This window comes from Electrophorus electricus, chromosome 10, assembly GCF_041902795.1.
Source record: "Electrophorus electricus isolate QZ-2024a chromosome 10, ASM4190279v1, whole genome shotgun sequence".
In the NCBI taxonomy this organism is placed as follows: domain Eukaryota; kingdom Metazoa; phylum Chordata; class Actinopteri; order Gymnotiformes; family Gymnotidae; genus Electrophorus; species Electrophorus electricus.
Window position 1 is genome coordinate 25,768,179 of NC_137506.1, and position 16,549 is coordinate 25,784,727.

Below are 16,549 nucleotides of genomic sequence, written 5' to 3' on the forward strand. Positions count from 1 at the left end.
GCTCATGCACTGGAACCAATATTACCATTACAATTGTATATCCATCCTAGTTCAGGCTACTTTTGCCAAGAGCCCTGATGTCTCTGTTTGCATCCCCTTAGCTCCTGAGAATTAAGAATACCATGATGTGTTTAGCAAGAAAAAAGTTCACTCAACTGCTACCCCATCATAGCTGGTATTGTGTCATAGCTATTCTCTTCGACTGCACTCCGCCTTAGTTGACTCTACCCCCTTTCTTTCTTCATGAAAAATATCTAGCATGCTAAATGTCTGGACCTGTCAGCAAGTCCAAATCCTGTAGTGTGAAAAGTGTTGTGGCCAGGTTATGACTGGTAGTGAGCATGATGTCAAGCTACAATTAATGAGAATGCAAGATATGGAGTGAGAGGAAACCTTGGGGAGGAGTTGTATATGACTGTGCATGGCTACAAGTGTGTATATATATCCACAAAAGGGGGGCAGACACAGGAGCTAGTATGTATGTATCTATCTAGTTTCTATGCAATGTAATAATACAACTTTACAAAGGAAAAACAACAACAATCCATCTCACACATGGTATTGTCATTCTCTGTGTCATTTTTCACGTGTGATGTTGTGACAAAACATAGTTTGGAGGCCAAACTTGTAGTGTGTTATCCCCTGTCACTGATAAATCATGTAGTATGCAAATCACGACTTCAAGACTCTCAATTATAAGATAGCAAGTTGTGGAGTGTGAACAGTACAGTGATATAACAACTTTGAAAGTCGTGTAGTGTATCTGTGGCTTTAGTGGTTAGCTATTGAGCAGCTGAATTCACCATCTTGATCTCCGCAGGGCATACAACATCATTCATATACAATAGGGCAATGAATGGAAGATAGATTTTATCTGTTTTCCTTATAGTCATGCTGTATCGTTTAATGCTCTTTCTGTGTTCCAGGACTTCATTAAAAAGTATTTTGTGACCTGTTGAACTGTTGTGCGTTAGTCTACATAGACAACATACTTATCTATTCTAAAACCCCTGAGGAGCATGTCAAACATCCTGCAGAAGTTAGCAAATAACCAGATATTTGCAGAAGTATTCTTTCCATCAGTCTGAGAGATAATTTCTAGGCTAAATAATAAAGGTGCAAAGGAGTGAGCAGGGATGACACCAAGGTGTCTGCTGTGGCAGATTGGCCTAAGTCCAGAACCCTAAAAAAGCAACAGAGTTTTCTTGGGCTTCACAAACTTCTATAGGAGGTTCATCAGTAACTTCATTTGTGACACTGGAGTAACTTTTCACTTCTGGTACAATCTTGGCTCACCTAGACCCCTCTAAGCACTTTGTAGGGCATAGTTATGACACTGACCAATCCATTCTAACTTTGTCTTGTATAATAGCCAAAATTAGGTTGGTCATCATGGAGGGGATCACTCAGGCCCAGACTCAAGAAACCTGACTACAAGAAACCGTACATTCCCTCGCTGCTCTAGCCTAGGGTTTTGCAGTGAGCTCATACCTCTTTGGGATCTGGCTACCCTGGGATCAGGTGGATGGCACAGTTGGTTCTGGTGGCCTGGCTGGGAAAAGGACACTATGGACTATGTCAAGTCCTGCCTGGTGCATGCTACTTGAAGTCCTCCCACTTACCTTTCCAGGTTCCTAAACAACCCTGGTCATACCTGTCTACAGATTTCATCATAAATGTTCCCCCATCTTTTATACTAGTGATTATTGACTACCTCTCCAAAGCATGCAAGTTGATGTCACTGCCCAAATTTCCCAATGCCATGGAAATGGAAGAGGTCCTGTCCCAAGATGTATTCTGTTTCTAAGGTCTCCATAAAGACATTGTGTCAGACCAACAAAGTCAATGTCTCAACTTTGGCATTCTTTTTGCAAACACTTGAACATCACCATTAGCTTCTCTTCAGGTTACTACCCACAAACCAACAGTCAGGTGGAGAGACACAATCATTTACATTTTTGCACTTATCAGACACTCTTATCCAGAGCAACTAACAAAAGTACTTTGTCATCGACTCTTAGAATTTATCCAAGCCTGTATAGTAGGTTAGAGTCAAAGAAATAGTTGAACTAGAATACTGCTAATTACAGAACTCAATGCTGAAACCTAGAACAAATGCAATTACAAATAAAGAGATCAGTTGGTTCCTTTAGTCCCACTGGAGTAGTAGCACGAGTGGAGAAGATACTTGGCCAGGGCAGAGTATGCCAGAATTTAAAGGTAAGTGTCTCCACTGTACTTATGCCCTTCCAGTGTGTTTTAGGTTTCAAGCTTCCATTCTTATCCTGGTCAGTGGAATCCTCAAATGTCCTGGCCATGGACACCTGGATGCAACAGAGTGCTTGACCATAGGAGGCTACTCGCATCCATCTCCAATGAGCCATCCATTGTCAGAAGGCAAATGCTGACCATCACAGCAGACCAGTTCTTGACCTGCAACCAGGTCAACTGGTATCGCTTACCACTTGGGACATACAGCTCAAGCTTCCGTCCAAGAAGCTAAGCTTGTGATTCATTGGACCTTTTAACACCTTGCAAAGAATCAATCCTCTGTGTTACAAGTTACAGTTCCCCTCCAGCTACCACATTTCTCCTACCTTTCATGTTTTACTGCTCAAGCCTGCATCTTCCACAGGGCCAACCTCTGGTTTCCATGATGGCTCTCCTCCCCTATTGAACTGGATGATTGTCAGACCTATGTGATATGGATTGGCTTGGACTCCTAATGACAGCGCTGTCATATGTTCTACCTGTTAAAATTGGAGGGGTACAGTTCCAAGGAACATGCCTGGTTCCTGCTGAGAATCTTGGGGCCATCCCTCATCGTGGACTTCATCCTAGTCCTAGAGATCATCCTACAGACATCCTAGTCATCCAGTTCCTTGCTTAGAGGCAGGTCCAAATGTTCGACAACTTTGGTTTTTCAAGCCACTTGTGTGGGAGTGGGTGCTGTGAGGTCTGCCACCTGGACTTAATACCAGCTCTGACTGCCAGAGGTCTACCTCCCCAGAATACTGATTGGTCTCCACAGCAACCCACTATGCATACCTGTAGACTGCTTAAACTCATTACCTGCTGCCTACTTAACTCAGTATTTGGCTATAGTTCTATGTGAAATCTTGCCATTCCTGTAGTGTGCATTTTTAAGTCATTGTTACCTCTGTATTTTATTCCCTATTTTTTTTTCTCTCAGAGTGTTTCTGGTTCTGTTCTCTCTTGATACCGTGGTTATGATCTCTGCCTTTACATCTGATGCTGATTTTTGTCTCCTTTTTTGGATCTGCAAAGATAGAGTCCTTAGTGTCCATCTCACTACAACACAAGAAGTGAGATGCAGCATTCAGATCAGGTGACAAATAAGCCTACAGTGAACTATAGGGGAAACAGGAAAGAGGTATCAGAGATGCAAAGCACAGATACAAACAGCACATTGAGGATCACTTTAAAAACAACAAGCTATATAACATGTGGAATGACCTTAAGGCACTGGCTGACTACAATACCAACAATATGTGATGAAACCACAATGCCCAATGTCCTGAACAAGTTCTTTGCTCATTTTGATACTCAAAGCAGGGGGTTGCCCCACTCATTAACCCACCTGTTGGAGAGCAGATACTGGTTCTAAAGCTCTACAAGGTGAGGACCACAATAAGGAAGTTCAATGATATCAAAGTGCCAGGACCAGAGGAGTGCCTGGCTGGATAATGAAAACATCAGTTGGCCAGCATACAGAATATGCTTGCATATACAAAATATAAAGAATATGTTTAAATATGCTTACAACCATATTCAACCTGTCGCTACAACAAGCTCCTGTTCCAGCATGTCTTAAATCCTTCACAGTCATCCCAGTGCCCAACGAATCAGCTGTGAATTGCCTGAATTACTATTGTCCAGTGGCTGTAACACCTATAGTCATGAAGTGCTTTGAGAAGCTTGTGCATTCACACATAAAACTTATCATTCCACTTGATCTGCATAAGCACCAGTTTGCATACCAGCCAAATCACTCTATAGAGGATGCTATCACATCAGACAATGAGGAGACATCATAAACAAGATCTCTGTATGGCAGCAGCTACTCCGGCTCCTATTAGTGATGTGGTTTTTATGTTAAATGTACTCTCTATTCTGACACAGTAAAATACGAGATTAATTTATAGTCATAGCACTTTGCTAAGTCTGTATCTGACTCATGCAGCAACTTATCCAGCAGTTTATTGGCTTTGGAAACCAAACACTCTGTGAACCAAGGATTCTACACTGGCAAGTCCCAGAGATCCAACAGCAGCAGTCTTGCCTACCATCACTAACTGAGGAAGGAAGTGATGCAAGTAGTGCAAACCACAAAAGAGATCATGCAAACGTGGCACTTGAGCGAGTATCGGTGCTAGGCTAAAGGCTAACCCCCATAGCCCCGTGTTTCTATTTTGCTGTCTAACATCTGCTTGCTGGAAACAAAATTGACTATTTCAGACTGGATTTAACTACCCAGTGCAAGGTGAGAGACTGTTGTACCCTTCTCTACAACAAGACATGGCTAAATTCCACTGTAGCTGATAGCACCATTAGCATGGATGAGCTAAAAACATTAAATTCGGACAAATCTTGGTTAAGTGGTGTTTGTATTTACATCGTCAACAACTGGTGCTCTAACACTAAAATTGTTTCAAGGCACTGTTCAGAAAACAGTTCCTGATGCTAAAATGTTGACCATTCTACTTGCCAATGGAATGCCGTTAGCATCACAGCACTATCCACATTGTACTAGTCTGTTAGTACAATGCAAAACACCAACCAGGACTGTGTTAATATCATCACTGGGGACTTTAATCAGGCCTGAGGACAGTACTACCATATTACTATCAACATGTACATTTTGCAACATGGGGAGAAACACACTAGACTAGGTTTACACAAACATCAAACAGGAAATTCGTACCATCTCTCTGTGATGCTAATTCCAGCATACAGGCCACTGCTAACCAAAAGCAAGTCATCTGTGAAGCAGCTAAGGACCTGGCCAATGGGAGCACTCTGGGACTGTTTTGAAAGCACAGACTGTAATGTATTCAGAGAGGCTACCACTGTCAACCAACACATCATTCTGGCGAAGTATGCTCTGGGAGGGAAATCATATCCAAGTGTCTGAAAAATGTGACTATCTTCAAGAATATCACCACACATGTGAAACAGAAACCCTGGCTCTTCCAGAAAAGTGTGTGGTCTTCTGAGAGGACATAATACTGTCTTCCAGTCTGGGGACAAAGATGTTCTTAGAACTGCTAGGTCCAATTTGAACTGGACCATAAGAGCAGCAAAGCATGCTTGTGGGAAGAAAGCCCAGAGTCACTTCACCAATTCAAAAGATCCCAGGTGCTTGACATCTACAACAACTCCCTGAGCTAAGCCATCGGTCCCCTGTTCTTCAAGGTCACCACTATCATACCACTGTCACCACCATCAACATTCAATGACTACTGTCCTACAACACTCACTCCCATCACGATGAAGAGCTTTGAAAGGCTGATCGAAGACCACATAACATCCAGACTCCCTGCAATGCTCAACTAACTCCAGTTCGCATAGCACCCTAACTGCGCCACTGATGATGCCAAATAAGCAGCACTTCATCTGAGCCTGGCCCATCTGGAGAATAACAACAGTTATGTGTGGATCCTATTCACTGACTTCAAATCCACCTTCAAAACAGTCATCCTCCAGCATTTGATAAGAAAGCTTGGCCCACTGGACATCAACACCCCACTGTGCAACTGGTTATTGGCTTCCTCACAGGCAGACCCCAGACAGTATGACTTGGGATAAACACCTCTAAATCATCATCATGAACACTGGAGTTCCCCAGAGCTGTGTTCTGAGCCCTCTGTTTTTCACCCTGATGACACATAACTGTTGTGCCAAGTACAGCACATCATTCAGTTCACACATGACACAACAGTGGTGGGCCTCATCAGCAACGACAATAATTACACAGAGGACATGAACCAACTCTGATCTGAATATAAGAACCTGCCACTGAATGTCAACAAGACAAAGGAAATTACTGTCAACATCAGGAGGAAACACATGGTACATAATCCACTTACAATCTGTAGCAATGCTGTGGAGTCACTGAGAAGCACCAAGTCTCTGGAAATGCATATCATGGATTAGCTGACATGGACTATACGCACTACCTCCTTTGTCAAGAGAGAACAACTGCAAATTTCCTGCAAAGGATGAGGACAGCAAACTTCCACCCTCTTATCCTCACAACTTTCTACAGAGGCACTATAATGAACATCCTGACCAGCAGCCTCCCAGTCTGGTATGGCAGCTACACCACCTCAGACCAGAAGTCCCTCCAGAGAGTGATGAGGATGACAGAGAGAATAATCAGAATCACACTCCCGTCCATATAAGATCCATACCTGTCACGCTGCCTCAGCAGAGCTACCAAGGTAGTCAGAGACCCCACCCTGCCCATGAACTGTTCTGCCTTCTGCCCTTAGACTGCCAGACTCAGCAAGAGCTTCTTCCCACAGGCCATCAGACTACTCAGCTCCTTCTAACAACATACCCAACATGCTAGTCTATCAGGACTGCTGAACTCTAGAACACACAGACAGAAACACACACAAACTGTGTAACCACATATACTCTGAATTCAAATCTTCTTCCACAGGCCATCAGACTACTCAACTCCCTCTAACAATACACAATATGCTGGAAACACACACACAGAGACTGTCTGGACACATTTGTTGGAACGCATATCTTCAAAAATGCAGCTATTTTGTGCAAATAATTAAATGTTTCTCATCACTTTAGCACTTTTTCACTATTCACTATTCATCACGTTTACAGTTACTGAACAATGTACAATGATTTCTATACAAAAAAAGTCTATTTATCTAATTTTACCCTATATTTCTTATATCTGTATTTCATGTCTGTCTATGCTGTCTAATATGTCTACTTGTTGCCGTACATGCACTTACCTTTATGTTATATTTGCACATCGGTACTTGGAGAAACATGATCTCGTTCAGCTGTGCACTTCTTCTTATATAGTCTTAATGACAATAGTTCACCTTTGAAGAACAAAAATTCATTTTTGACTTTGATACAGGCCATAGTTGCAACATCTGGTAGAGGACAACAACTTGGTCCTTAGCATCTTTAAGACAAAAGAGATCATCACTATCTTCAGGAGAAGATAGACCACCTCCACTTCTACATGCTCGGCAATGCAGTGGATAGGGTGGAAAGCCTAAGGTTTTTTGGAGTATTTGAGTCAAAAGAGCTGACATGGACCTCCAACATGTTACACTTGGTCCAAAAGGCCCAACAAAGACTTTTCTTCCTCAGGAAGCTGAAATAGTCCCAGCTCCCACAGAAACTACTGGTGAATTTCCACAGGAGCTCCACTGACTGAATGCTAACCAACTGTGCTACAGTGCAGTATACCGGCTTCACAGCCGCAGAGTGAAAAGATTTGCATTGCGTGGTGATGGTGGCTCAGTGCATTATTGTACCAGGGCTCCAAAACTTGGAAACTGTTTATGCCATTTGACTGAGGAAGAAGACTGACATCATCAAAAACACCACACACCTCAGTCATTCTCTGGTTGAACCATTGCCGTCAGGCAAAAGATTCAGGACAGTAAGATCCTGCGCCAGTAGACCAAGGAACAGCTTCTTCCTCAGGGCTGTGGACTCCACCACACCCCTCCCTATCCCAACCAAAGGGCTAACTACATAGAGAAACATGCACACACCTACAAACAAAAAACTAGTGAATGCAGACCCACACAAAGGGTCTATGACATATGGTGTTCTCTTTGATTCCTGTCTCATCTTTGAGTCAAATATTAAATCCCTAAGACCACATTTTTCCATCTTTGCAATGTTCTGCCTTATGCTTCCTTTAAAGATGCTGCAATCCTGGCACATGCTTTCATTACATCTAGATTAGACTACTCTAACTCTCTGCTGTATGGTTTACCTTCAAAAACTCTTCACTCTCTCCCATATATAAAAAATTCAGCAGCCAGAGTCCTTGTACCCACTACGAAATCTGCATACATTACCCCTGTTCTTTACCTGTTACACAGGTTACCACTTATAAAATCCTGCTGTTAGCCTCCAAAGCCCTTATTGACCTTGCACTCATCTATCTTTCTGAATTACTACTTCCATATGTCCTTCACAAACCAAGGTTCTCTGACTCTGGTCTTCTTAGCTGTACAGAGGTTCAGGCTCTATATGTGGTAGGTGTTGCTGCCCCTAGCCTCTGGAACTCCTTATCTACATCTATTCATACTTGTATCTCTCTGTCTACTTACAAATCCTGGCTTAAAACATCTGTTCTCCCTCTTAACTACAACTTTTGGTTAGGTTTTGTTGTTTGTTTGTTTTGTGTTTCTTTGAAATTTTTGAGCGACTATGGGTATGTGAAAGGTGCAATATAAGTTTTTCTTCTTCTTTATTATTATTATTATTATCAGAAACTGTATAAAGGAACATTAGATCTAGTTTGGAAATGTCACAATTCTAAATACTGTAGATGTCTTACCAATTGACTCTCACCTAGAACAAACAACAACTTTACTCTTCATAATATGAAGAAAATGTCCACTGTCATTAAAAACGTATTCATCAGTCACAACACAGCCACTGAGTGGAAAGCAAAAACTTGACAGCCTCCACAATATTTTCAATAAAGGGCCACTTAGGAAACTCAATTCTATTAAGAGTACTTTTGAACCTGTCATACTAATCGTGTAAATAATTGCCCCCAAGTGCTCTGGTGAAGAATGTTTTTACATACTGCATTCAAAAAGGTGAAATCAAACACCCTTCCTTGCTTATACCTCTTACTTCCTAGAAACCAAAACAGAAGTGTCAAGGAAAGCACAGAGCCTCCAAAATGTAATGTTTGCCTCTAGTTTTGACACTTTTATTATGTTGCACATAGGTGAAATTTCAGAAAGTCACACTGAGGGGCTCATTATTCTCATTGGTCCACTGCCATCACCACTCAGCAGAATCACTACACAGTGGTGTTTCACAGTGGAGGTGTTTAGTGGCAGAATGAGTTTCTTTTCTTTATCAGTGACTCGTGTCTGCTTTTTGATCACTGAATCTGGAGTAGCATGACTCTGGTCGATAAGCGCCCATGCCCAGCGGCAACTTGTCCAGTGTGGAGCTGGGGAAAAACGATAAGCTGAAGCCTGATCTCGACGGAGGGAATAATGACTCTCCCACCATGCTGTCTCCCCACGGCAAAGCTGGCTGCCACTGTCCATCGCTCCTCCTATTTATCTTACATCTCCTCCATAAACCATTTCACCGTCCTTTCTCTCTTGTTCTGACAAAAAAGACCTCTTTTTGGTGTCGATAAGGGAAGGCAGAGATGCAAATGAGCAAAATTTTAATAGAATTACATAGCTTACCTATGTTAATAAAGTTCAGTAAATATGATTATTTATGCAGTTTATGAAAAACTGTTTTACCCATTGCTTGACCTCAACTTTATGTTTTAAAAATGCTTATGCTTCTATGCTTCTCACATTGTGCAGTGTCAGTATCATAGCAGAATTGTGATAGTATTTGAGGAAATTTTTAAAAAGAAAAAAAACAAACTTAATGTAGGTGCATGCATTCAGAAATGTAGGTCAAATTATTTAAACAAGTGGTATTTTAAACACAATAGAAGGTGATGTGTTTCGGTGACATGGAAGGGTGGACTTTCTGAGATGTTTGGAAGACATGCAATGCAAGCCTTTATTTTCAGTTACATCCACTTATGAGTTTCCCAACAATTTCTATCAGTTGGTCTGATATGGCCTACCACCTAGTCATTAATGGCAATTAAGAGTCTGTGCAGCAGGTACAATTAATACTCTCTCCAAGGGCTAAAAGCTTCCGCCTTCTCAAAATGATAACACATCAATATGTACAATATAACGCACTTCAGAAGCCACAGTTTTGCATGCAGGAATGGTTTTTATTGTAGCTAATTTTAGAAATGACTGATTTGGACTTATTAAGTTTGGAAAATGGACAAGCCATTGTGATGGCTGTAATGTGTCTACATTTTACTGTCCTGGCTGGATTCAAGTGTGATTTATTAACAAGAAGTGGAATCTATGATCTCATGTTTACTGTATAATTAGAATACATACAACTTAGTATGTTAAAGTATTTCCATGCAACATATCTTTTTATGTGAATGTTACAAAATCAGCATGATGGCCATCCTAGAGCAATGTGTAATATTGTACAGGACCAGTGTTCAGTGATTGTAGCCCTGAGAATCTGTCCCTAAAGTTTAACCTTAATGACAATGTGCCTTCATAAAGTAACCAAGATTTTTAGCTACCTCTGAGTTATTCAGTGCCACACACAAATTAGAGTAAACCCACAGAAAGTCATAGAAGAAAACCTTGTCAGTCTACGGAGGTCCTTGCGTTAAGCTAATATGCTTGGGTGGTCAGAGCTAGGTGGAGATGGGTCACGTTAAACTCACAGTACACGTCTACTCGGATGGACTTGATAGCGGGGGAGCCGAGGCCATTGTCCGCCTTGCAGTAGTAGCGGCCACCCTGGTGCCTCTGGATACCCATTATGCGGAGGGTCTCGTTGAACATGCTGGAGTCGTGGAAGCGATCAGACGCACTGCCTGCAGTTTTTGTCCATCGTATCTGAGAGAGAAAGATAGGGGGTGAAGGGGCCACATGCACTGATTAAGGGCTTTGTGGAGAGAGAATCATAAGCAGGTTGGATGCAGCAGTGAGGGACTTTACCTGGTATATTGTCAGAAAAGTCTCTGTTATAAACCTACACAGTTTTATAGTTCCACACTCTATTTCCAGTCTAGCAATTTTACCTATATTTAGAGTCTTTCTTGACTAAAACAGCCTTGACTAAATAGCCTTCGTCTTTTTTGACTAAAATACTTTGCTGTTATCAAACAGCGAAGCACAATTAACATATCACACTTTTGGCTACATCGTCCATAAATTGTACCATAAATTGTATTTGGGAAGGACGAACTGATCATCCTGAAAGGTGAGAAGTCAAGCAGACAAAAAATCTAATGCTCTCTTCAGAGGTTACAGAAGCAACTGTAAAAACTACCAGCAGATCATTTTATCTTATCAAACAATGGAATCACTGTCTGAAAAAAAGTTGTTAGCCAATCTGTGGAATATAAAAGGATTATTGGAAAGTTTCACTGCTTGTTGAAGCCTGGACTTGTTAGTCTGTAGGGTGCTCTAATCTAGGCCGGCTTGCTTTGCAGGTAATATGTTTGTTTTAGGCCAAGCCACAGTGCATTTTTCTTGTTTTCACTCATGGGATAATAGCTTTGCCTAAAGTCAGACTAAAAATGAATAAGCTTCGTTCTGCTACACAGTTCTAAAATAGTTTACACTGTTGTTCAGACCCATTGGGGCATATGGGTGGTGCTCATGAAAATGAAAAGCTTACACATTTTACTTCTTGCTACAACATGCTACACAAAAATAGCAAAAAGTTAATCTCTTAACTACTTAAGGGATACTGTAAAAATAACAACAACAACAACAACAACAAAAAGAATCTTGCCGGTAGCACTGACTGCTTAATGGCAGCACAAGAAATTGAAGAGCATGCTGCAGGCCCTCCACTAAAGGTAAAAATGAGTCCAGTGCTCCAGGGCACTCAGAGGTGATGGGTGAACAGGACAACCTGGATGCTACAGAATGCAAGAACACTTCTTCATCCACTGCAGCAGTGCTAGACTCTGCCCTTTTGTGTGAGCTCACGACTGACATGAATTTAAATGTTATATTGGAAAGTACTGTACAGAATATACTGTATATATACATTAGAAAGGGACTGTACAATTAGAATATTCTAGTTATGTCACAGGAACACAGTTCAGTTGTCATAAGACTAACCTGCAAAAAGGCAGTCAACTGCTAGTGTTATTAGGGCAGGTTGTGTGCTATTGAAGGCCAAGTGCAATTAACTGGACAAAAGCACCCTATGTGTAGAAATAGCAAACACAAACCTTTGATAGTCTTTCTAATTAGTAAACAAATTACAGTATATTAGCACTTACATGTGGCATATATGTGCTCCTCAAATGTTTTAGAAATGCATATACTTTCTGAACATAGTTTACATTCCTTTTTGTTTGGTTTGTGTTTCAGACGAATGTAGTAACATGACAAACATGACAAGCATGTTCATTTTAATACAGATAATAGAGCTGTTTCATTGTATTATATTTAGCACAATATTTATTTTGTGTGGAGACAGGAGCCAAAGAGCAAATGATGCATCACAATTTTGAAATTTGGGTACTAACTCATTGGCATGAAATGTCTTAGTCAGGAACTCAAACTTCTGCTAATTCTAACATTACATGAAGGCAGCATTGTGTCTAGGTGGTAACTGCAGAAATAAAGAATGAGAAATCAAGATAAGGAAAAGGGTTTGATTCTTCAGGGGGAAAAACTAACATAATCCAAAACAGAGATATAATTTCCAGTGTACAAGAAAGCTTCAAATGGGGAGAGAATGAGAGAGACAGAGTGTGTAGCCTGCTATGTGTACCCCCGATTGGCCATCTAGCAGCCAGACAAGTGGAGCAAATTGCCTATTCATGCTTGACTTGGCCTTGTGAGCCCTGAGTGAGACTTCCTGTGTGGGTGACCTACATTACAACAAAACCCCTCTTCATCATCCCCAGTGCTATAGAACCAAAGAGGAGGGAGCACCTCAGCTCAAGCCCTGCTAAAGAGCCCACTTCTGTTGCAGAGGTGGGGATAACAAGTCTCTTGCAGTCACCAACCTTCATTCCATCTTAACCATTTATGCCCCTCTCTATGAATGATTAGCAGCATTTCAGATCCTGAACATAAAAGGGGGACAGATTCACTTCCGTGTGGCCTTCAGTCTCCTTGCAAGTGTGCACTGGGAGTATAAAACATCAGCAGGCAACTCCATCTAGAGCCCAAAAAGAGTCATAACTTTTGAATGTGACGGAATGAAATCCATTTCATGCCTTGCTGACGACAAAAGGCAGGAGCATTTGTTTACATGCAGACTAGGTATTGCTTAGGAATAACAGTGCATTGGAATTCATGAGGCTTAGGTACGCTGGCTCTCTCTGCGGGCAATGAGAAGAAGCAAGGCCAGAAAAGAAAACTGCTTTGGCCCCACATGTCTGCATACCATTGGGTAAGCTGCGGCTGACAGAGCAGAAATAAGAGTTCTTATTTTCCAAAGTCGAAATGGAATATAAGTGCAGACAGGAAAACATCCACAATCCATTAGCGGCTTATGTGGTTATGATTCATTGCAATGGATGAGTCACATACATACAGCTCCATTGTGGCAATTGTGACAACTGAACAATTGCAGCAAACAGTCTTCAGAATTGGCCAAATCTGGTAGCTACTGCAGTAGTTTATCTTTTCAGTGCACAAGAAAGCCTTTTAGTGAACAGGAAAGTAAACGTTCCTGTTTATATTAACTGCTAACGCAGCAAATGGTGCCACTTCTTTGCCATACTATGTGGAAATATATACTATACTCCTGACTATTTCACTACATCACTGTGAGTTTAGCAATATAAGTAAAAATATTAATTTTCATATTCTTTACTAGTTGAAACTATTGATATTAGCCTCTGCAGTAATCTTTATAACAAGAAGGTATAAATATTAAGTGGAAACAAGTTTGAAAATTATTTCAAAATAGGACATTATGTCTTTTAAAACAAAGGTAAGACCTTTTTGCATGCAGTTGTGTTTTCACTGTATTAAATACAATACCCCTTAATTACATAGACACTATAGCATATACAGCTATGATAGCTTGGTATTTTCACAAACATGGTTACTACAGAAAAGGTTTAACAGTGTTTCCAAGTTTTATTAACTTGGTTGGCAACAATCATGCACACTCTGTGAGAACTAGCGTATTAGTAGATCTCTCCAATTTCAGCATGCCAGCTCAAATGTATTTTAAAAGATCCATTACTTTAAAATAAAACAAAAAATATGGCTGCAAGAATTTTTGTACCCTGATCCATTAGTCTAAGGGCAAGCAAACACACCTAACACGGAAAATCTAAAGCACATCTAAATATGGAAAATTAATGAATTTACCTAAACAACTATAGGACAATATTGCTCTTAATGCAACCATGCAAATGTGTCAAATAATTAACCATTTATTTAGTTGCTGGAATGTAAAATGGTCAAGAAAGAGCTTTTCAGTTCACAGCTTCCTCTTAGAGCTCCCTCTAAGAAACTTGAAGGCTGCCAGGATGCCTTGCCAGTAGTGAGTGGATCAGAGCCACAGAGTGTGTGAGCCAGGGCACTGATGGGAGTTGTGATGTGACGTTCAGCCCAGCACGTCAAAGGCAGGCGGCGTGTGTACATACGCAGCACTATTTATAGCCTGCAGCCTCCTCAGTCTGTCATAAAGCAGAGCTGGCCTCCACTTCCTCTGGCCCACTCACTGTCTGACTCGGCTGAGGCACGGAAAACGAGAGGCACAGGAGGAGAGAAGGAGAAGGAGAGGAGGGTATACACAAAGGTTATTCCAGTGAAGGGTACACAATGTGAAGGGTACATCACAAAGCACACTCAATACTTGCTTTTAGAGACCAGAAGACCAAAGGTACACTAAACCAAATGGAGTTAGGCTTAATGGAGATCATGAAGGTAGATACCACTCACCTAAGTCAACTTGTTAGGAGTGCTTGTTTTTGTCTCTGTGGTAGAGACAATTTGAGCCACGACACTGCAAAGGAGTTCAAGAAAAGCCTTATAATAGATAGGTGTGATGAGAATAGGAAGAGTGTCTTCACATGGAAGTGCTGGGAAACTGGTGACTTGAAAGGGTACAGTGACAGATGTAGAGTGTACACCCTCAGATAACACATGCAGGTTTTACTCCTCTACAAGTGTTGATGTTGGGTATGAGAAAGTACAGGCAACTGAACTGGGTAAACTGTCAAAATACATAGAAATCATCTGATGAACTCAAAAGATCAACCCTTAAGTAACCCTTAAATAAAACAATCCTTACTAGGACAGGCACACTATCTGAACAAGGAAGGTGTAGCAATGAGTGCTATCTTTTTCGCAAAATGCCTCTGCTGTGACACCCTCATTTTTTATAAAAATTAAGTTAAAGCACTGAATGGTCAGTGGCTTAAATGTTATCCCTCAACTTGAGAAACAGTTGTATCTACAAACACATCTGATTCATCAATCTCATTCAACAGATGTTCCACAGAAAAAGGATCTATCCACTGCATTAAGCTGAATTCATGTCACTAAACCATATCTGAACAACCTTGATATAGCTCAGTATGATATAAGGGTATACAATTCGGTATGACATAACGGTATACATAACAGTGACATAACATTCTCTTGGGATAAAAAAAATTATAGATAGATATGCTACTACCAGGATGGGATACACATGATTGGTATGGATGCTGAGATACCCTCATCTGAATGCTGCTCCTTTTTAAGGTTAAAACATATCCCACACTATTGTAAAACCCAGGCTATTATTGTGACATGCAGTATGATGGACGAATTCACTCTTCCAGTTATCATGAACAAGCAGGAACTGAGATTCCTGATCAGGCCATTTCTGTCCAATGCGCCAAAGTCCAGCAATTCCAATTTTTGACCCACTTCTCTGCTGAAGAAAAAACAGACCTCTGTAATGTCACTGACTGCCATAACCCATTAATGTCAAGATGCAATGAGTTGATGAATAAGTCATTTGGCACAGTGTTCTATTGAAATGTTAACTGTACACTGTCTTTTGAGCTGTGCAATTTGTGTCAACTGCCTTTCATTTTTATCATCAAATATTTTAACACCTCTGCCTGGCTATCATTCGGCCAGACAATCGAGCATGACTGGCTATCTATTATCAGCTCTGTTCAAAGACACGTCAATTTTCTTTCTTTCTTTTTTTTTTTGTATAAACTCCACAACATCTCATATACACAATCTTTATATACTCAGTCTGTAGTACCTAAAGCTCGAAAATCCTTCTTTAACTTGTCTCATCCTCTTGAAGTGAATTCAGCAAGTGAAATCAGTTAGGGATAATAGCTTTTACTTTAACCTCAACAGTCCAGTACAAAAGCTTCCCTAATATTTATACAATGAAAACATGTAACTACATGTAACACATTCCTAAGAAATCATTCCTTAGAAGGTTATCTAATAAAAATGTCCTATATTTGTAAAAGGTGGAAGCAATATGGATAGGTACAAATTGATGGCCCTGAATTTAGGGCAAACTATGTAGCAATATATTCAATATTATTGCCTTTTTAAAAATATATATTTTAAAATACTGCACCTTAATTCCAACATGCTCATGGGTCCATCACAATCCCAATGGTTTAATTTTGTGACAGTTACCAAACATGGTTCTTATCTGAAGATTATCTTTTCTCCATTTTGCTTGTCCATTCTGTCCATTTGTAAAATTCATATTGACACAT

General features: G+C 40.7%; 2 protein-coding genes across 4 annotated transcripts in view; one reads left to right on the forward strand and one right to left on the reverse strand.

Moving 5' to 3' along the window:
• The window catches only part of mdga2a (MAM domain containing glycosylphosphatidylinositol anchor 2a), a 132,204-nt gene that overhangs the window by 76,988 nt on the left and 38,667 nt on the right, over positions 1–16,549 (reverse strand). The window contains exon 3 of the mRNA XM_027000393.3: positions 10,538–10,712. Within this exon, the coding sequence (XP_026856194.2) occupies positions 10,538–10,712 (175 nt within the window). The remainder of the gene's footprint in view (positions 1–10,537; positions 10,713–16,549) is intronic.
• The window catches only part of LOC145659419 (uncharacterized), a 48,684-nt gene that overhangs the window by 11,334 nt on the left and 20,801 nt on the right, over positions 1–16,549 (forward strand). The window lies entirely within an intron of this gene.